Raw genomic sequence first — 22610 nt, 5'->3', positions numbered from 1 at the left:
TTTTCATTTTTTTGAGACAGGGTCTTGTTGTATTTCCCAAGCTGGAGAGTGGTGGCATGATCATGGCTCACTGCAGCCTCCACCTCCCAGGCTCAATCGATCCTCCCACCTCAGCCTCCAGGGTAGCTGGGACTACATGCTTGTACCACCATGCTTGGCAAATTTTTGTATATATATATATATATATATATATATATTTTTTTTGTAGAGACTGAGTTTCAATCATTTTTCTCAGACTGGTCTTGAACTGCTGGATTCAAGCTGTCTGCCCCCCTCGGCTTCCTAGAGTGTTGGGATTAGGTGTGAGTCACCGTGCCTGGCCCATTTTTCTTTTTCTGAGATGGAGTCTCACTTTATCTCCCAGGCTGGAGTGCAGTGGCGTGATCTCAGGTCACTGCAACCTCCACATTCCGAGTTCAAGCAATTCTCTAGTCTCAGCCTCCAGAGTAGCTGGGATTACAGATGCATGCCACCATGCCCAGCTGCTTTTTGTATTTTTAGTAGAGACGGGGTTTTACCGTGTTGACCAGGCTGGTCTTGAACTCCTGACCTCAGGTGATCCACCTGCCTCGGCCTCCCAAAGTGCTGGGATTACAGGCATGAGCCACTGTGCCTGGCCCCATTTTTCTTTAATAAACTTATTTTATAACAGTTTAAAGATTTACAAAACAATTGTGAAGATATTTTAGAGCAGGGATTCGTAACCCCAGGGTCCCGAACCGGTATCAGTCTGTGGCCTGTTAGGAACTGGGCCACACAGTAGGAGGTGAGTGGTGGGTGAGTGAGCATTACCGCCTGAGCTCTGCTTCCTGTCAGATCAGCAGTGGCATTAGATTCTCATAGCAGCAGGAGCCCTATTGTGAACTGCGCATATGAGGGACCTAGATTGCATGCTTTTTATGAGAATCTAATTCTTGATGATCTGCGGTGGAATAGTTTCATTCTAAAACCATTCCCCACCCATCCATGGAAAAATTGTCTTCCATGAAACTGGTTTCAGTGGTGCCAAAAAGGTTGGGGACCTCTGGTTTAGAGAATTCTCATATGCTAATATCCAGTTTCCCTAATTAGCATCTTAATTAGCAGGTACATTTGTCGTAATTAATGAACCTATAGTGATACATTATTAACTGACATCCATACTTCATTCATATTTTCTTAGTTTTTGCCTAATGTCTTTTTTCTCTTCCAGGATTCCATCCAGGATACCACATTACATTTTTAGTTGTCGTGTTTCTAGGATTCTCTTGGCTGTGACAGTTTCTCAGACTTTCCTTGTTTTTTGTGACCATAACCTTTTTGAGGAGTACTAGTCCAGTGTTTTGTGGAGTGTCCCTCAATTAAGATTTGTATGATATTTTTGTCATGATTACAATGGGGTTATGGGGTTTTAGGTGGAAGGGCTTAGAGATAAATTTTCATTCTCGTCATATGATATCAAGGGTACATATTATGACCATGACTTATTGCTGTTGATGTTGACTTCTGTCACATGCCTTACACAGTGTAGTGTTTGCTGGGTTTTTCCACAGTAAAGGTATTCTTTATTCACCCTACACATTTACTGTATTCTTCAGAAAGAAGTCAGTATACATACCTCACACTTAAGGAATGGAGAGTTATGCTTCACCTTTTTGAGCATGGAATAGCTAATATTTTTGGAATTCTTTTGCAAAAATTTTCTTTTTCCTCCTATTTATTTATTCATTCATTCAGTAATGAATCTATATCAGTATGGACTCATGGATATTTTATCCTTTTAGTTGTAGTCTAATACTGCTTTATTTATTTTGTTGCTCAAATTGTTTCTGCTTTGGCCATTGGGAGCTCTTTCAGTTGGCCCTTGTGGCCCTTTGGTATATCCCCATCATTGTGAGTTCTCTCTTTAAATTTTTGAACACTTCCTTACTTTCCAGTAGTATAAGATGCTCCAGGCTTATTTCTTTTTTTTTTCTTTTGAGAGTGTCTCACTCTGTTGCCCAGGCTGGTGGAGTGCAGTGGCATGATCACAGCTCATTGCAACCTCAGCCTCCCAGGCTCAAGCCATCCTCCCACCTCAGCCTCTCAGTAGCTGGGACTACAGGTGCCTGCCATCACGCCTGGTTAATTTTTGTATTTTTTTTTTTTTTTAGAGATGGGGTTTCACTGTGTTTCCCAGGCTGGTTTGGAACTTCTGAGCTCAAGTGATTCTCCTGCCTGGGCCTCCCAGAGTGTTGGGATTACAGGCGTGAGCCACTACACCTGGCCAGGCTTACCTGTAGATTTCTTGCCTCAGTCCTAGAATCATCCATTTCTCCAAGTAATACTTTTACCTTATTGGAGAACAGTATTAGAATCCAAGGCTTGGGTGCTAGGTGTGCTCATTGGAGTATCATTGTTTATGGGGCCTCTCAGCTGACAGAGCAAGGAAATACATGTTTTTGTACTAACCTATGTATATATGTATGTGTGCGTATACATACACATATTTATGTATATGTATAATGGCTTGCTTTTTCTTAATAATTGCTTTTTAACAGTAAAAAAGTAATTAATAAAATTCAATTATTTTTTCTTGTATAATTTATGTTTTTCTGTGTAAGAAATCCTTGCCTAATGTAAGGTCACAATACTTTATCCTATTTTTTCTTTTACAGTGTTTATAGTTTTAACCCCTACATGTAGGTTTATGGTCCTTTTCAAAAAGAATTTTTCCTGAATTCTAGTGTGAGGTAAATGTCTTTTATTTCCTTTGTATATTTTTCTAGTACAATTTCTTGAAAATATTATTCTTTTCCATTGAATTGCCTTGCCACCTTTAGTGAAAATTGACCATTTCTCTGTGTGTCTATTTCTGGACTCTATTCCATCTCTTTCATCTATATATGTAAATTTATGTCAATACCACACTCTTGAAATCTTGAAATCAGGCAACGTGAGTCCCTACATTTCTTTTCCAGAGATTTCTTTGCTATCCTGGTTTCTTTGCGTTTACATAAGTATTTTAAAACTGACTTGTCAACCTTTACAAGAAGAGAAAGACTGTTGGAATTTATATTGGGATTATATTAATATCAGAATTTATATTGTGTTGAACCTGTTGATCAATTTAATAATACTGATTTTTCCAGTTCATGAACATAGTTTTTATTTCCATTTATTGAGATTTAAAAAATATCTCTCAAGATTATTTTGTGGTTTCCAGTGTACAGATCTTGTATATATTATGTTTATTCCCAAGTATTTCATGTTTTGATGCTATGATAATCGGTATTAAAAACATTTAATTTCCAATAGTTTGTTGCTACCATATAGAAAAAGTTTTTGTTTATATATTGATCTTGTAGCCTATGAGCTTACTAACTCAGTGATTCACTTAGCTTGTTTTTAAAATATAGACAAACAGATATAGGAATAACTGTTTGTTTTTCATAAATAAGTTTTTATGTGGTTGAGAAAGTACCCTTCTATTCCTTGTTTTCCAGGATCTTTTTTTTCTTTTTTTAAGTCATGAATGGATGTTGGATTTAATTAGCCTCTTTATCTGTATCTACTGAGATGATCATATGGTTTTTCCCTTTTTCTCTTAATATGGTGAATTACATTGATTTTTTAAAAAAAGTATACTTTAAGATCTATAGTACATGTGCACAACATGCAGGTTTGTTACATAGGTATACATGTGCCATGTTGGTTTGCTGCACCCATCAACTCGTCATTTACATTAGATATTTATCCTAATGCTATCCCTCCCCACCCAGTCCCCCACCGCCTGACAGGCTCTGATGTGTGATGTTCCCCACCCTGTGTCCAAGTGTTTCATTGTTCAGTTCCCACCTATGAGTGAGAAAATGGTGTGTTTGGTTTTCTGTCCCTGTCATAGTTTGTGAGAATGATGGTTTCCAGCTTCATCCATGTCCCTGGATGAACTCAGTCTTTTTTATGGTTGCATAGAATTCCATGGTGTATATGTGCCACATTTTCTTAATTCAGTCTTATCATTGATGGACATTTGGGCTGGTTCCAAGTCTTTGCTACTGTGAATAGTGCCAAAATAAACGTATGTGTGCAGGTGTCTTTATAGTAGCATTATTTATACTCCTTTGGGTATATACCCAGTAATGGGATCACTGGGTTAAATGGTCTTTCTAGTTCTAGATCCTTGAGGAATCGCCACACTGTCTTCCACAGTAGTTGAACTAATCTACCTTCCCACCAACAGTGTAAAAGTGTTCCTGTTTCTCCACATCCTCTCTAGCTTGTGTTCTAATTGGTGTGAGATGGTATCTCCTTGTGGTTTTGATTTGCATTTCTCTGATGGTTAGAGATGATGAGCATTTTTTCATGTGTCTGTTGGCTGCATAAATGTCTTCTTTTGAGAAGTGTCTGTTCATAGCCTTTGCTCACTTCTTGATGGAGTTGTTTTTTTCTTGTAAATTTGTTTAAGTTCTTTGTAGATTCTGGATATAAGCCCTTTGTCGGATGGGTAGATTGCAAAAATTTTCTCCCATTTTGTAGTTGGCCTGTTCGCTCTGATGGTAGTTTCTTTTGCTGTGCAGAAGCTTTTTAGTTTAATTAGATCCCATTTGTCAATTTTGGCTTTTGTTGCCATTGCTTTTGGTGTTTTAGTCATGAAGTCTTTGCCCATGCCTATGTCCTGAATAGTATTGCCTAGGTTTTCTTCTAGGGTTTTTATAGTTTTAGGTCTAACATTTAAGTCTTTAATCCATCTTGAATTAATTTCTGTATAAGGTGTAAGGAAGGGATCCAGTTTCAGCTTTCTACATGTGGCTACCCAGTTTTCCCAGCTACATTTTTTAAAAAGGGAATCCTTTCCCCATTTCTTGTTTTTGTCAGGTTTGTCAAAGATCAGATGGCTGTAGATGTGTGGTATTAGTTCTGAGGGCTCTGTTCTGTTCCATTGGTCTATATCTCTGTTTTGGTACCAGTACCATGCTGTTTTGGTTACTGTAGCCTTATAGTATAGTTTGAAGTCAGATAGTGTGATGCCTCCAGCTTTATTCTTTTTGCTTAGGATTGTCTTGGCAATGTGGGCTCTTTTTCAGTTCCATATGAACTCTAAAGTAGTTTTTTCCAATTCTGTGAAGAAAGTCGTTGGTAGCTTGATGGGGATGGCATTGACTCTGTGAATTACCTTGGGCAGTAAGGCCATTTTTCATGATATTGATTCTTCCTATCCATGAGCATGGAATGTTCTTCGATTTGTCTGTGTCCTCTTTTATTTCGTTAAGCAGTGGTTTGTAGTTCTCCTTGAAGATGTCCTTCACATCCCTTGTAAGTTGGATTCCTAGGTATTTTATTCTCTTTGTAGCAATGGAGAATGGGAGTTCACTCATGATGTTGCTCTCTATTTGTCTGTCATTGGTGTATAGGAATGCTTGTGATTTTTGCACATTGATTCTGTATCCTGAGACTTTGCTGATGTTGCTTATCAGCTTGAGGAGATTTTGTACTGAGATGATGGGGTTTTCTAAATATACAATCATGTTATCTGCAAACAGGGACAATTTGACTTCCTCTTTTCCTAATTGAATACCCTTAATTTTTTTCTCTTGCCTGATTGCCCTGGCCAGAACTTCCAACACTATGTTGAATAGGAGTGGTGAGAGAGGTCATTGTTGTCTCGTGCCAGGTTTCAAAGGGAATGCTTCCAGTTTTTGCCCATTCAGTATAATATTGACTGTGAGTTTGTCATAAATAGCTCTTATTATTTTGAGATACGTTCCATCAATACTTCGTTTATTGAGAGATTTTAGCCTGAAGGGCTGTTGAATTTTGTCAAAGGCCTTTTCTGCATCTATTGAGATAATCATGTGGTTTTTGTTGTTGGTTCTATTTATGTGATGGATTATGTTTATTGATTTGCATATGTTGAAGCAGCCTTGCATCCCAGGGATGAAGCCCACTTGATCGTGATGGATAAGCTTTTTGATGTGCTGCTGGATTTGCTTTGCCAGTATTTCGTTGAGGATTTTTGCATCGATGTTCATCAAGGTTATTGATCTAAGATTCTCTTTTTCTGTTGTGTCTCTACCACGCTTTGGTCAATCAGGATGATGCTGGCCTCATAAAATGAGTTAGGGAGGATTCCCTCTTTTTCTATTGATCGGAATAGTTTCAGAAGGAATGGTACCAGCTCCTCTTTGTACCTCTGGTAGAATTCGGCTGTGAATCCATCTGGTCCTGGACTTTTTTTGGTTGGTAGGCTATTAATTATTGCCTCAATTTCAGAGCCTCTTATTGTTCTGTTCAGAGATTAAACTTCTTCCTGGTTTAGTCTTGGGAGGGTGTATGTGTCCAGGAATTTATCCATTTCTTCTAGATTTTCTAGTTTATTTGCATAGAGTTGTTTATAGTATTCTCTGATGGTAGTTTGTATTTCTGTGGGGTCAGTGGTGATATCCCCTTTGTCATTTTTTGTTGCATCTATTTGATTCTTCTCTTTTTTCTTCTTTATTAGTCTCGCTAGCGGTCTATTTTGTTGATCTTTTCAAAAAACCAGCTCCTGGATTCACTGTTTTTTTTTTTGAAGGTTTTTTTGTGTCTCTATCTCCTTCAATTCTGCTCTCATCTTAGTTATTTCTTGCCTTCTGATAGTTTTTGAATTTGTTTGCTCTTGCTTCTCTAGTTCTTTTAATTGTGATGTTAGGGTGTCGATTTTAGATTTTTCCTGCTTTCTCTTGTGGGCATTTAGTGTTATAAATTTCCCTCTACATACTACTTTAAATGTGTCACCAGAGATTCTGGTACGTTGTGTCTTTGTTCTCATTGGTTTCAAAGAACATCTTTATTTCTGCCTTCATTTAGTTATTTGCTCAGTAGTCATTCAGGAGCAGCTTGTTCAATTTCCATGTAGTCGTGTGGTTTTGAGTGAGTTTCTTAATCCTGAGTTCTAATTTGATTGCACTGTGGTCTGAGAGACAGTTTGTTGTGATTTCTGTTCTTTTACATTTGCTGAGGAGTGCTTTACTTCCAATTATGTGGTCAATTTTAGAATAAGTGTGATGTGGTGCTGAGAAGAATGTGTATTCTGTTGATTTGGGGTGGAGAGTTCTTTAGGTGTCTATTAGGTCTGCTTGGTGCAGAACTAAGTTTAAGTCCTGGATATCCTTGTTAACCTTCTGTCTCATTGATCTGTCTAATATTGACAGTGGGATGTTAAAGTCTTCCATTGTTATTGTGTGGGAGTCTAAATATCTTTTGAGATCTCTCAGGACTTGCTTTATGATTCTGGGTGCTCCTGTATTTGGTGCATATATATTTAGGATAGTTAGCTCTGCTTGTTGAATTGATCCCTTTACCTTTATGCAATGGCTTTCTTTGTCTCTTTTGATCTTTGTTGGTTTAAAGCCTGTTTATTAGAGACTAGGATTGCAATCCCTGCTTTTTTTTTTGCTTTCTGTTTGCTTGGTAGATCTTCCACCATCCCTTTATTTTGAGCCTATGTGTGTCTCTGCACGTGAGATGGGTCTCCTGAATACAGCACACTGATGGGTCTTGACTCTTTATCCAGTTTGCCAGTCTGTGTCTTTTAACTGGGGCATTTAGCCCATTTACATTTAAGGTTAATATTGTGAAGTGTGAATTTGATCCTGTCATTATGATGTTAGCTGGTTATTTTGCCTATTAATTGATACAGTTTCTTCATAGCATCGATAGTTTTTACAATTTGGCATGTTTTTGCAGTGGCTGGTGCCGGTTGTTCCTTTCCATGCTTAATGCTTCCTTCAGGAGCTCTTGTAAGGCAGGCCTGGTGGTGACAGAATCTTTCAGCATTTGCTTGTCTGTAAAGGATTTTATTTCTCCTTTGCTTATGAAGCTTAGTTTGGCTGGATACGAAATTCTGGGTTGAAAATTATTTTCGTTAAGAATGTTGAATATTGGCCCCCACTCTCTTCTGGCTTATAGGGTTTCTGCTGAGAGACCCGCTTTTAGTCTGATGGGCTTCCCTTTTTGGGTAACCTGACCTTTCTTTCTGGCTGCCCTTAATATTTTTTCCTTCATTTCAACCTTGGTGAATCTGACAATTGTATGTCTTGAAGTTGCTCTTCTCGAGGAGTATCTTTGTGGTGGTCTTTATATTTCCTGAATTTGAATGTTGGCCTACCTTGCGAGGTTGGGAAGTTTTCGTGGATCTTCAGGGTATCTTCAGGATAGTTGAGTGTTTTCCTGAAGAGTGTTTTCCAAGTTGGTTCCATTCTCCCTGTCACTTTCAGGTACACCAATCAAATGTAGACTTGGTCTTTTCACATAGTCCCCTATTTCTTGGAGGCTTTGTTTGTTTCTTTTTACTCTTTTTTCTCTATTCTTGTCTTCTCACTTTATTTCATTAATTTGATCTTCAGTCAGTGATATCCTTTTTTCCACTTGATCGAATCAGCTGTTGAAGCTTGTGCATGTGTCACGACATTCTTATGCCATGGTTTTCAGCTTCCTCAGGTTATGTAAGGTCTTTTCTACACTGTTTATTCTAGTTAGCCATTCATCTAACTTTTTTTTAAGGTTTTTAGCTTCTTGCGATGGGTTAGAATATGCTCCTTTAGCTCAGAGAAGTTTGTTATTACCAACCTTCTGAAGCCTACTTCTGTCAGTTCCTCAAAGTCATTGTCCATCCAGCTTTGTTCCGTTGCTGGCGAGGAGCTGTGATCCTTTGGAGGAGAAGAGTTGCTCTGGTTTTTAGAATGCTCAGTTTTTCTGCTCTGGTTTCTCCTCATCTTTGTGGTTTTATCTACCTTTGGTCTTTGATGTTGGTGACCTACAGATGGGATTTTGGTGTGGATGTCCTTTTTGTTGATGTTGATGCTATTTCTTTCTGTTTGTTAGTTTTCCTTCTAATGGTCATGTGCCTCAGCTGCAGGTCTGTTGGAATTTGCTAGAGGTCCACTCCAGACCCTGTTTGCCTGGGTATCACCAGTTGAGGCTGTAGAACAGCAAATACTGCAGAATGGCAAATATGGCTGCCTGATCCTTTCTCTGGAAGCTACGTCTCAGAAGGCACCCACCTGTATGAGGTGTCTTTCAGCCCCTACTGGGAGATGTCTCCCAGTTAGGCTACACGTGGCTCAGGGACTCACTTGAGGAGGCAGTCTGTCTGTTCTCAGAGCTCAAGTGCCATGCTGGGAGAACCACTGCTCTCTTCAGAGCTGTCAGACAGGGACATTTAAGTCTGCAGAAGTTTCTGCTGCCTTTTGTTCAGCCATGCCCTTCCCACAGAGGTGGGGTCTATAGAGGTAGTAGGCCTTGCTAAGCTGTTGTGGTCTCCGCCCAGTTCAAGCTTCCCAGTCACTTCGTTTACCTACTCAAGCCTCAGCAATGGCAGATGCCCCTCCCCGCACCAGACTGCAGCCTTGCAGATTGATCTCAGACTGCTGTGCTAGCAGTGAGCAAGGCTCCATGGGTGTGGGACCCACCAAGCCAGGCATGGGAGAGAATCTCCTGGTCTGCCAGTTGCTAAGACTGTGGGAAAAGCACAGTATTTGGTCAGGAGTGTCCCGTTTTTCCAGGTGTAGTCTGTCATGGCTTCCCTTAGCTAGGAAAGGGAAATCCCCTGACTCCTTGTGCTTCCTGGGTGAGGCGATGCGTCACCCTGCTTTGGCTCACCCTCCGTGGCCTCCACCCACCGTCCAACCAGTCTCAGTGACATGAACCAGGTACCTCAGTTGGAAATGCAAAAATCACCCATCTTCTGTGTTGGTCATGTTGGGAGCTACGCACTGGAGCTGTTCCTATTCAGACATCTTGGAATGGAAGGCAATTTTTTTTAACTGTTAAATCAGCCTTGCATTTCTGGAATAAATGCTACTTGATTATGATGTATTATCATTTTTAAGTTAATTAAGGAAATTCTCTTCTATTCCTAGATTTCTGAGAGTTTTTAACATCGTGAATGGATACTGAATTATTTTTAGGTTGTTTTTGCATTAATTATTGATATGATCATGTGATTTTTCCTAGTCTGTTAATTGATTTTCTAATGTTGGACTAGTCTTGTATTATTGGGATGTATCTCACTTGGCTCTAATCTATTGTTCTTTTCATATATTGCTGAATTACATTTGTTAATATTTTGTTAAGGATTTTTGCACGTATATTCAAGAGGGATGATGTTCCTCATTCTGAAGAAATTTGTAGCATTCAGTGCTTGCTAGAAAAGAAGGGAGATCTGAAATCAGTTATTTAACCTATCATTTTAAGAAACTAGAAAAAGAGAAGAATGTCATCCAAAGTATGCAAAAAGAAAAAACAGTTAAAGATGAGAGTAGAAATCAATGAAATAGAAAACAGAAAGTCAACTAAACCAATAGTTAGGTTAGTTCTTTAAAAGATTAATAAAATTTATCAACATCAAGCCAGACGGATTAGGAATGTAAAAGAAGAGTGAGACATCACTAATATGAGCAATGAGAGAAGGGATGTTTTGATATATTTCTGGTAATATCTTCTAATATGCTTTTACTTTTAGCTATCTGTGCTTTTACAATTAAGGACAGTTTCTTGTAAAGTTTTCTGACAGTCAATGAACCTCTAATTCAAGTCCTTAGACAATTTGAATATAATGTAATTTTTTTTTTTTCTTTGAGACAGAGTTTCGCTTTCATTGACCAAGCTGGAGTGCAGTGGTGCTATGTCGGCTCACTGTAACCTCTGCCTTCTGGTTTCAAGTGATTCTCCTGCCTCAGCCTCCAGAGTAGCTGGGATTACAGGTGCCCACCACCATGCCCAGCTAATTTTTGTATTTTTAGTAGAGACGAGGTTTCACCATGTTGGCCAGGCTGGTCTTGAACTCCTGACCTCGTGATCCCCCTGCCTTGTCCTCCTGAAGTGCTGGGATTACAGGTGTGAGCCATTGTGCCCAGCTGAATTTAATGTAATTGTTGATATGGCTGCATATAAAGTGATCATCTTGTTATTTTCTATTCCTTTCATCTCTACTTTGTTCTTATTTCTTCTTCTTATGCTATCTTTTGAGGATTTTAAAAAAATGAACCATTTTTTCCTCCACTTTTATTCTATTAGCTCTACACTTCTTTTATTTTTTAGTAGTTGCCCTACCATTTGCAAAATACACTTTTGGATTATCACAATCTACTTTCAAATTATATTAATATTATAGACCTTCATGTGTAATGTCAGAAGCTTGTAACAATACACTTCATTCATTCCTCACAATCTTTGTGCTACTTGTGCCCTATAGTTTGCACTTGTATATGTTATAAACCCCATGGTACACTGTTACTATTTTTGCTTTAAACAATTATCATTTGAAGCACTTTGAAAATGAGATACAAGTTATTTATATCTTCCCACTTATTTAGAGTATTAATCATTTTCATTCTTTTGCATATCCCAGATTTACATGTGGTATCTTTTTTGTTTGATCTGTAGAATATCCTTTAACATTACTTATAGTGTAGGTTTGCTGGTGAAAAATTATCCCAATTTTTGTGTGCCCGAAGAAGTCTTTATTTTGCCTTTATGAAGACATTTTGTAGTTTTCTCAGTTTTTAGTTTGTTTCCTCTCTTAGTTCTTTAAAGAGATTACTCCATTGTCTTCTGTCTTGCATTGTTTCTGACCAGAAATCTGCTTTAATATTTTTGTTCATTTTCGCATGTGTCTTTTTGCTCTTGTTGCTGTTAAGATTTTATTACTGGTTTTCAGCATTTTGATTATGATGTACTCTGATGTATTTTTATTCATATTTCTTTTATTTGGGGATTGTTGAGCTTCTTGGATTTGTATGTTTATAGTGTTTATTAAGTTTGGATAATTTTTGGCTAATATTTTTACTGTTCATCCACTTTTCTACTTTCATTTGGGACTCCAGTTACATGCATGTTGGATCATTCGGTATTTCCCATTCTTCTCCAGTACTGTTTTTTTCCTTTCTTCTCCTCCTCCTTTTTCTTCTTTTTCCTTTTTTCACTTTGTCAATTAATTTGGATAATTTCTATTGCTATATTATTATGTTTATTGCTATTTTCTTCTGCAGTGCCAAATTTACTGTTAACCATTTTCAAATGCCTTTACCTTAAATTATTGTTTGTTTCATCTCTAAAAATTTTAATCTTTTTTTTTTTTTTTTTGAGACAGCGTCTCACTCTGTTACCCAGGCTGGAGTGCAGTGGCATGATCTCAGCTCACTGCAACCTCCACCTCCCGGGTTCAAGTGATTCTCCTGCCTCAGCCTCCTGAGTAGCTGGGATTACAGGTGAGCACCACCACACCCAGCTAATTTTTGTATTTTTAGTAGAGATGGGATTTCACCATGTTTACCAGGCTAGTCTCGAATGCCTGACGTTGTGATCCTCCTGCCTTGGCCTCCCAAAGTGCTGGGATTACAGGTGTGAGCTGCTGTGCCTGGTCAAAAATTTTTATAGTTTTTTTTTCTTTCCTTCTTTTGCTAATACTTTCATATACCTACCTGAACGTATAGAGTGTGTTTATATAATCTAGTTTAAAATTGTTAGCTAACATTAACGTTGTTAGCTAACATTAAAATTGCTTGCTAGTTTGATCGTTGATGTAATTTCTACGTTTGTTGTTATTATTTGATATTTCCTCTGGTTGTGGGCCATATTATTTTGCTTACTTGCATGTCCGTACATACTTGCCAACATGTGTTGTTATCTGTATAATTGTGGCCATCCTTGTGGGTTTGAAGTAGTATTTTGTTGTGGGTTTTGATTTGCCTTTTCCTGATCACAAAAGATGTTGAACATTTTTCTTTTTCTTTTTTTTGAGACGGAGTTTCACTGTGTCACCCAGGCTGGAGTGCGGTGGTGCATGATCTTGGCTCACTGCAACCTCTGCCTCCTGGGTTGAAGCGATTCTTGAGCCTCAGCCTCCCGAATAGCTGGGATTACAGGTGCCCACCACCATGCCCAGCTAATTTTTGTATTGTTATTAGAGACAGGGTCTCACCATGTTGGCCAGGCTGGTTTCGAACTCCTGGCCTCAAGTGATCTGCCTGCCTCGGCCTCCCAAAGTGCTGGGATTACAGGTGTGAGCTACCATGCCTGGCCACATTTTTCTGTTTTTAGAATTGGTTTTTACCTATTTATTTTTTAGAGACAGGGTCTCACTTTGTTGCCCAGGCTGGAGTGCAATGGCATGCACATCTTTTCGTGTGCTTGCTGTTGATTTATGTATCTTATTTGGAGAAATGTTAATTCATATTCTTTTCCCATTTTTAAATTGTGTCATCTTTTTATTTTAGAGTTGTAGAATTTTTTAAAAAATATGTATTCTGGATATAAACTCCTTATTAGATACATGGGTTGCAATTTTTTTCTTCCATTTTGTTTTTTTTCCCTATTTTCTTTATGGTGTCCTTTGAAATAAAAGTTTTACATTTTGACGAAGTCCTGTTTACCTAGGTTTTTCTTTGGTTGGTTGTGTTTTTGGTGTCAAATCTAAAACTATTTTGTTACCTAAGGTTATGAACATTCGTTGTTATATTTTCTTTGAAGAGTTACGTAGTTTTAGCTATTACATATAGGCCTTTGGTCCACTTTGAGTTAACTTTCATACATAATGTAAGATAGGGGTCCAACTTCATTTTCTTACATATGGATATCTAATTGTCCCAGTACCATTTATTGAAAAGACTATATCTTCTGGCCAGGCGCGGTGGCTCATGCCTGTAATCCCAGCACTTTTGGAGGCCGAGGCGGGTGGATCACAAGGTCAGGAGATCAAGACCATCCTGGCTAACATGGTGAAACCCCTGTCTCTACTAAAAATACAAAAAATTAGCCGGGTATGGTGGTGGGTGCCTGTAGTCCCAGCTACTCGAAAGGCTGAGGCAGGAGAATGGTGTGAACCTGGGAGGTGGAGCTTGCAGTGAGCGGAGATCACGCCACTGCACTCCAGCCTGGGCCACGGAGCAAGACTCCATCTCAAAAAAAAAAAAACAAAAGAGAAACCAAAAAAAAAAAAAATTCTTTATTGAATTGTTGTGGCAACCTTGTTGAGTTGATTGTAAGTATAAGGGTATATTATTTCTGGATTCTCAGTTCTATTATATCAATTTATATATCTATCGTTAGCTATTTGTCTATATTACACTGTCTTGATTACTTTACTTTTGCAGAAAGTTATAAAACCTAGAAGTGTGAGTCCTTTGGTTCTGTTCTTTTCAACATTGTTTTGGTTATTCTGGGTCTTTTGCATTTCCATATGAATTTTAGGATCAGCCTGTCAGTTTCTGCCAAAAAAGTAGCTAGGATTTGATAAAGGATTATTTTGAATTAGATTGATTTGGGGAGTATTGCATTGTAACAACAGTAAGTCTTCTGGTCCATGTACATAGAATGTTTTTCCATGTGTTTAGGTATTGAATTAAAAATTTTTTCAATGTGTTTTACAGTTTTTAGCATACAAGTCTTATACTTCTTTTAAAAAATGTATTTGTATTTTTTGTTTTTGATGTTATTGTGAGATTTTCTTGATTTCATTTTCAGATTGTTTATTGCTAATATATAAAAATCCAATTGATTTTTGCATATTAATCTTATATCCTGCAACCTTACTAAACTTATTAATTCTAATTTTTTTTAGTAGAGTCTTTAGAATTTTCTGTATACAGGATCATGTTATCTTGAAACAGTTTTACTTATTCCTTTCCAATCTAGATGTTTGTTCGTTCGTTCTCTCTCTCTCTCTCTTTTTGTCTAATTGTCTGGTTAGATTGTACAGTATATTCGTGACTAGGTACTGAGAGTGGATATCCTTGTCTTGTTCCTGATCTTAGGGGAAGGCATCCAGTCTTTCACCATTAATTATAATGTTAACTCTGGACTTTTTTTTTTTTTTTTTTTGACGTAATTAGGATTTACTCGAGCCTTGATCTCCCAGGCTTAAGGATCCTCCAACCTCAGCCTCCCAAGCAGCTGGGACCACAGATGCATACCACCACACCCGGCTAAGTTTTAAGTGTTTTTGTATAGATGGTGTCTCACTGTGTTGCCCAGGCTGGTCTTGAACAGCTAGGCTCAAGTGATCCTCCCACCTCGGCCTCCCAAAGTGTTGGGATTACAGGCGTGAGCCACTGCTCCTGGCCTGGCCTTTTCATTGATCCTCTTTGTCAAGTTAAGAAGTTCCCTTATCTAGTTTTCTGTTTTTCTCATGAAAGGGTGTTGGATTTTGTCAGATGCCTTTTTTCCGTGTTTTTTGTTTTTGATATAATCATGTTTTTTTTTTCCTGTATTTTATTAATACAGGGTATTACACTGATTTTCAGATATTAAACCAATCTTTCTTTCCTCTTGTTTGTGGTATACAATCCCTTTTATATTTTGCTGGATTTGTTTTGCTGGTATTTCTTTGATAATTTTTTTGGGTCAATATTTATAAAGTATATTGATCTGTACTTTCCTGCTGACATCTTTGTCGTGTTTTCACATCAGGGTGGTATTGGCATCATACGATGGGTTGGGAAGTATTCTCTCACCTTCTAGTTTGTAGAAAATTTCATGAAGAATTGGCATTAATACTTTTTTTAAGACTAATATTTTAATTTTTGTTTTTGTCTTTTAGGATTCTCCTTTTACAAATGCAGGAATGGGATCTAATCTAAATCTGTTAGGTGAAATTGAGTGTGATGCCAGCATAATGGATGGAAAATCCTTAAATTTTGGAGCAGTTGGAGCACTGAGTGGTATGTGGGCATTATGACCTACTATCTTTGGAAAATCATGCACGTGACCATTTCATGCCTTCTAAAGATGATTATGGTCTTTTTCACCATTACTGCTTGGAATAGTGTTTAAAACAAATATACTTCTTTTTTTATTGAATTTAAAACATACAGTCTTAGTTATACGTAGTTTTTGGTTTGAATTTGATCATTCTCCTGTATCCCTTGAAGAGATTAAAGACATTTAAGACTTGATTTAGAATATTAATTTTACAATTTGAAATACACACTATAGTTTTTGTTGTAAAAAATTTCAGGTAATATAAATAAAGTTTACCTTTGATCCTCCAAATCTTTTCTTTCTCATTTCCTTTCTCCCTGGGGTTTAACCAGTAAAAATCCAGTGCTTTTATCTATATTTTTATGTAATAGAAACACAGTTTTATTTTGTGCCTGTATTTGTTTTCTTAGAAAATAAATGTGTTAATTATTATAAACTTTTTAGATTTAAATATAATCTTTGGAGATTTTTTCCACATCAGTACATAAAAGATATGTCTCATGTTTTATACTTCATTTTTTAAAGTAAAATATACATGAAATATGTATTTTATGTGTACAGTTTCATGAATTTTTAGATGTAGACATCATATAAGCCGCCACCTAGATCAAGACATTCAATGTTTCCGTGTCAAAATGTAGAACATTTTCATAATCCCAGAAGGGCCCTTTATGCTTCTCCTCTGTCCATACTTCTTGTGCTCTCTTCCCCCATGCTAACTTTGGGTACCATAGATTAATTTGCCTGTTCCTAAAACTTACATGAGTGGAATCAGACACTTCTGTGTCTGTTTTCTTTTCTTTTTTTTTTTTTTTTTTGAGACGGAGTCTCACTGTGTCTCCCAGGCTGGAGTGCAGTGGCGTGATCTCGGCTCACTGCAAGCTCCGCCTCCCGGGTTCACGCCATTCTCCCGCCTCAGCCTCCCAAGTAGCTGGGACTACAGGCGCCCGCCACCGTGCCCGGCTAATATTTTGTATTTTTAGTAGAGACGGGGTTTCACCATGTTAGCCAGGATAGTCTCGATCTCCTGACCTCGTGATCCACCCGCCTCGGCCTCCCAAAGTGCTGGGATTACAGGCTTGAGCCACCGCGCCCGGCCAAACCCTGAATGATCTGTTTTCACAGTCTACCTCTTTTCTTCTTCATTTATTATTTCAATCTTTTTTTTCTTTGGAGACGGAGTCTCACTCTGTTGCCCAGGCTGGAGTGCAGTGGCACAATCTCGCTCACTGCAACCTCTGCCTCCCAGGTTCAAGTGATTCTTCTGCCTCTGCCTCCCGAATAACTGGGACTACAGGCACCAGCCACCACGCAGGGCTAATTTTTGTATTTTTAGTAGAGGTGACGTTTCACCACATTGGCCAGGCTGGTCTCGAACTCCTGACCTTAAAATCCACCTGCCTCGGCCTCCCAAAGTGCTGAAATTACAGGTGTGAGCCACCGCACCCAGCCTGTTTTCTTTTGCTTAATGTTATGCCTGTGAGATGGATCCATGTTTTGTGTCAGTAGTATTTTATTTTTTACCACTTAGTAGTATTTCATTGAGTGAATATACCATAACTTCTGTATTTAGTCTCCTCTTCATGGGCATATGAAATTTCTAGTTTTTTACTTTTTTGAGTAAAGCTTCAGTGAATATTATTTTACATGTCTTTTGGAAGACATATGTACTTCTGTTTGTTTTTTTTTTTTTTTTTGAGATGGAGTCTCATTCTGTCACCCAGCCTGGAGTGCAGTGGTACCATCTTGGCTCACTGCAACCTCTGCCTCCCAGGTTCAGTTGATTCTTCTGCCTCAGCCTCCCAAGTAGCTGGGACTACAGGCACCCATCACAATGCCTGGCTAATTTTTGTATTTTTAGTAGAAACAGGATTTCACCATGTTGGCCAGGCTGGTCTTGAAGTTATGACCTCAAGTGGTCTGCCGGCCTCGGCCTCCCAGAGTGCTGGGATTATAGGCGTGAGCCACAATGCCTGGCCACATATGTACTTCTTTAGGTACATATGCATATATGTTTTGCTTTAATAGATACTGCTGGTTTTCAAAAGTAACTGTTACAATTTATACTCCCACTAGCAGTGTAGGAGCTTTTCAGTTACTCTGCATCCTTGCCAATTTTTGGTATTGTTATTGTTTTTAAAATTCAGCCATTTTGATATGTGTGTAGTGGTATTATTTAGTGTCCCTAGTGACTTATGTGTGTAGTGGTGTCCAATTCGAGTGTCCCTAATGACTTATAAGAGCCTTTTCATATGCTTATTAACCATTTAGATATCCTTGTTGAGAAGTGCATGTTCGCACCTTTTGCAGATTTTTATTTGATTATATCTTCTATTGATTTGTTGGAGTATTTTAAATATTTTACATACAAATCCTTTGTAAGATACATGTATTATGGATATCTTCTCCCAGTCTATGGTTTGCCTTTGCAGTCTCTTAATGGTGTTTTTTGATGAATAGAAGTTTCTGATTTTAATGAAGTTTAAGTTAGCAACCTTTTCTTTTATGATTAACTCTTTGTATTTTAAGAAGTTTTTGCCTGTTCAAAGTTATGAAGATAGTCTTCATTCTTTTCTTTCTGTAATTTTATTGTTTTTATCCTTCACATTTAGCTTTCTTATCAAGCTCAAATTAATTTTTGTATATGTAACATAGCGGTCAACATTTGTTTATTTTTTCCTCATATGGATATCCAAATGGTCCATTGCCCTCTATTGAAAGGAAGTCTTTTCCTCATAGAATTGTGTTGGGAAATTAGGTGGCTGTGTGATAATTTTTTACTGTACACTGTTATGGCTGCTTTCAAAAATGAGTTGGGACCCGGGAGGCGGCGGAGCTTGCAGTGAGTGGAGATTGCACCACTGCACTCCAGCCTGGGTGACAGAGCGAGACTCCGTCTCAAAAAAAAAAAAAAAAAAAAAGAGTTGGGGATTTTTTTCCCTATTCTTTGAAAAGGTTTGTATATGATTGGAATAATTTCTTTTTAATTGTTTGAAAGAATTCATAAATTATTTCAAATTAGTGGGGTTTTCTTTGTGGGAAGTTTTAAAAGTAGGATTCAATATTTTTAGCATTTATATGATTGTATTTTCTTTTTCATGTGCATTTTTCTAGGAATTTGTCTGTTTCATATGAGTTGTCAAATTTGTTTGCCTAAAGACATTTTAGTTAGCTTTCTTTATTGATTTCTAGTTTAATTCCACTGTGGCCAGAGAATGTACTATGTATGATACCAATCCCTTGAAGATTTTAGAGACTTGCTATATGGCTCAGATTATGGTGTGTTTTGGTAAATTTCCATGTGAACTTCAAAACAATATGTATTCTGGAGTTGTTGAGTACAGTGCTCTATATGTGTCACTTAGGTCAATTTGGTTATTTATTTGTTCTGATGTTTTATATCATTTCTTTTTTGTGATAGTTAAGAAAGGGTGGTTCAATTAGTTTTACTTTTACTTTTTTTACTATGAAGTTTTATTGGTATTTAATACAATTTCATGTGTTTGAAGGCCATTAGGATTTCTCTGGGTACTACCTGTTCATACCTGTTGTGTGGCTTACCTTTTAACTCTGTTTATAATATCCTTAATCATATTGCAATTAAAAATTTTTCTTTGTCCAACTTACTGCTTTCTCTTTTGTGGCTTTTGTATTTTGTATTTCTTAAAGTCTCTTATAATTTATAAGCGTAATTTACTTGTATTTTCTTCTAACACATGTATAGTTTATTTTTCCTTTACCTCTTGAATGCGTTTTTTTTTTCCTGAAATGACTGAGAATTGTTCCTACATAGTTAATTGAATAAGTACAGTTTATTAAATGACTGTAATACCCTAGGCATTGTTCTACAGTGGTTTACATATTTTATTTATCTATTTATTTATTTATTTATTTATTTTTGAGACGGAATCTTGCCCTGTTGGCCGAGGTTGGAGTGCAGTGGTGCGATCTTAGCTCACTGCAACCTCCGCCTCCTGGGTTCAAGTGATTCTCCTGCCTCAGCCTTCTGAGTAACTGGGATAACAGGTGTGTGCCACTATGCCTGGCTAATTTTTATATTTTTGGTAGAGATGGGTTTCACCATGCTGGCTAAGCTGGTCTTGACATCCTGACCTCGGGTGGTCCGCCTGCCTCAGCCTCCCAAAGTGCTGGGATTACAGGCGTGAACCACCGTGTCTGGCCCAGTGGTTTACATATTTTAAATCATTTAGTTCTCACAATACCCTTATGAGGCCTATGCTTTTATCCTATGTAATACCATTATGAGATCTATGCTTTTAAATCATTTAATTCTCACAATGCTCTTATGAGGTCTGTGCTTTGCAGATGAGGAAACTGAGACACAAGAGAGATTTAGTAGTTTGTCCAAGGACATTGTATTATTCTGGGTAAAACTAGAAGACAGAAACCATACCATAGTTTAAATAGAAGTTTAATATAAAGAGTTATTAAGCAGTGATTGGAGAGTAACTCTGTAAACATGGGAAGAGAACTCAAAAATGTATCCTAGGGCAGAGGGAGAATACCCAAAGAGAACACATTTGGAAGTAGGTTTAGACCTCATTGAAGAAGGTGTGGCTATCATCCACTGTATGGCAGAGAAGTTGCTGAATTACCCAGGCCAGAGCTAGTCTATAGTTAATGTGTGAGTAGGATCAATCCTGTGAGGCAGAGGCAAGCTTAGGCTGGTAGGTGGGCACACAGAGGTCAAGATGCTGTGAGAATTAAACCTCCCTGGGCAGGATAAAGATTGGCCTTTGGCTCACTGCACAGGCACCCTGTGGAACACTTGCTATGTGTGCCTATGGGGCTGAGCATTGGGTGTGGGGATCAACGTCCTGAACTGGAGTATGGTCTCATTCTTTCTGGAGCTCTCAGCTATGCTGCTGTGGCACCAATCAGGAGCTGGAGAAAACGTGGTGTCCAAATGCTGGAGAAAGCTGCTCCCTGTGGGCACTTAGCACAGGAGAGTACCACATTGGCCAAAGTGAAGCCTGGTGAGCAAGATACCCTTTCTTCCTACAGTATTTCTTTAGTGTCCTCTACTGACAAAACTTACCCATTGTGCTAGCTGGCAAAGGAAACATACTTAGAGGGCCCATATCCATTTTCACACATCAGGCAACAAAGGGTGAATTTGTAGCTGAGAAGCGATAAACTGATTAACTGGAACAGTTACAAAGTAGTCTGACTCCTAGGCTTTTACCTTTGTGTTCTTTCTCCCTCTTATATGTAGTTAACCCTTTTCCTACTGATTTGAAATATTAAATACCTAAATTCACAAGTGTCTGTTTCTGAACTTTAGCTTTATTCTATTCCATTGACATATTTGTTTATTTTGTACTCAAACCACTCTTTTTTAATTAGAATAGCTTCAAATAAAAAAAAAGATATCTTGCAGGGTAAATACCTCTTCATTTTTCTTTTTCAAAGTTTTCTTTTCCTGATTAAGAGTCAGCTTCTCATGCATCGTGGAAATCCTTTTGTGGTTTGATGGAGAATTGGATTTATAAGTTATAAATTGGATTTATAAGTTATAACATACATATATAAGTTATATAAACTTATAAGTTATATAAACTTATAAATGTATGTTATATAATGTATACATATACGTATATGTATACATTATATACATATAAATGTATACATATATACATATATACATAAACTTATAAATGTATACATATATAAGTTATATAAACTTATAAGTTATATAAACATAAATGTATGTTATAACTTATAAATTGTTAATTTACAAATTATATAAAGTTACAAATTGGATTTATAAGTTGGATTAAAGATTTGGATTTATAAGTTAACTTGGAAAAGTTTAATGTCCTTACAATATTGAATCATCACATCCAGAATTATATTGTTTTCAGAAGTAGGAGACCTGATTTGGGCTTTTCTTTATCTTGTTTTGTATTTCATACTTTTTTTGTGGAAGATTTGGTATTGAACTACATTTCTACAGTTGGTTTTGCTTAGAATCAATCTGTTGGCCTTAATTTAAATTTTTATAGTCTCTTTATATATCCCACTGATGATTTGTTTGTATTAATAATGTCCTGAAAGGCAGGCATAGATTAATGATGAAGGGTATGGTCTTCGATATTAGCTGCCTCTGTGTTAAAATTCAGCGCTGTGATCATGGGCAGGCAACTTAACTCTCTTTATAAATGTTTTCTCATTAATCAGATAGGATTAATAAGTGTTGGTTATATGACAGAATTGAAGGATCAGCGAACTCATCCGATACATTTAAGAGTTTGGCACTAGGCCTGCAGCATATTAGGAAATAGTTACTTTCATTGCCTTCCACCATCATCATCATTGTTGTCATCACTGTCATTGTCTTTGTCATTGTCATCTTGACAGTGTTTATGACACTCAAACTGTCCTGTCAGTTCTCCTGGATAAGCACCGTCACCTCACTTGTACATACTGGTTGGCCTCTTGGAAAGAATCTGAACTACATTTTAAGTTACAATCTTTTATATAGTTGGCCTTCTCTCCCACCCTTACCCAATTTGAAGGAGATTTCCCCGTTCTCTCTCTCTTGTAGGTGACATTTAAAAGTTTTGGCTTATTTTTCCCCCATTAATTTTTATCTCCAAGGTCAACTTGAAGCTGTTTTTAATGATGTTTATTCTTTAAAGGGAGTTTATGGTTTTGTGGTCACTAAATGCCTGGAGCATGTATATAGTTTTGATAGTAAGATAGTATCACATTTTCAGTTCATTTTAAACACTCTATTCTGAAATCTATTAAAAAAGATTTAATTTAAATATATAGTATTTCAGTTCAGCCTTTGCTTCTGTAGCACATGACAAAACATGAGAATATGTATTTTATATTTGTTCTTTTCTTGCTTCTAGGTTTTCATTTATTTTTTGATTTAACTCTTA

The 22610-nt window shown here is 37.3% G+C and overlaps 1 protein-coding gene across 4 annotated transcripts in view; it reads left to right on the top strand.

The window, feature by feature from the left end:
- Positions 1-22610, top strand: part of TASP1 (taspase 1) — a 261785-nt gene that overhangs the window by 40559 nt on the left and 198616 nt on the right. For 2 of the 4 annotated variants that reach the window (XM_025400222.1, XM_025400223.1), the window contains one exon: positions 15539-15659. The exons of 1 other annotated variant lie outside the window; for it this stretch is intronic. In XM_025400222.1, coding sequence (XP_025256007.1) covers positions 15539-15659 — 121 coding nt within the window. Of the gene's footprint in view, positions 1-2636; positions 2712-15538; positions 15660-22610 lie in introns of all 4 variants that reach the window. One more of the 4 variants, XM_025400224.1, reaches the window with a different exon arrangement.

This window comes from Theropithecus gelada, chromosome 10, assembly GCF_003255815.1.
Source record: "Theropithecus gelada isolate Dixy chromosome 10, Tgel_1.0, whole genome shotgun sequence".
Taxonomy (NCBI): domain Eukaryota; kingdom Metazoa; phylum Chordata; class Mammalia; order Primates; family Cercopithecidae; genus Theropithecus; species Theropithecus gelada.
The sequence above is the reverse complement of the archived record's forward strand: the minus strand, read 5'-3'. Positions and strand labels throughout refer to the sequence as shown.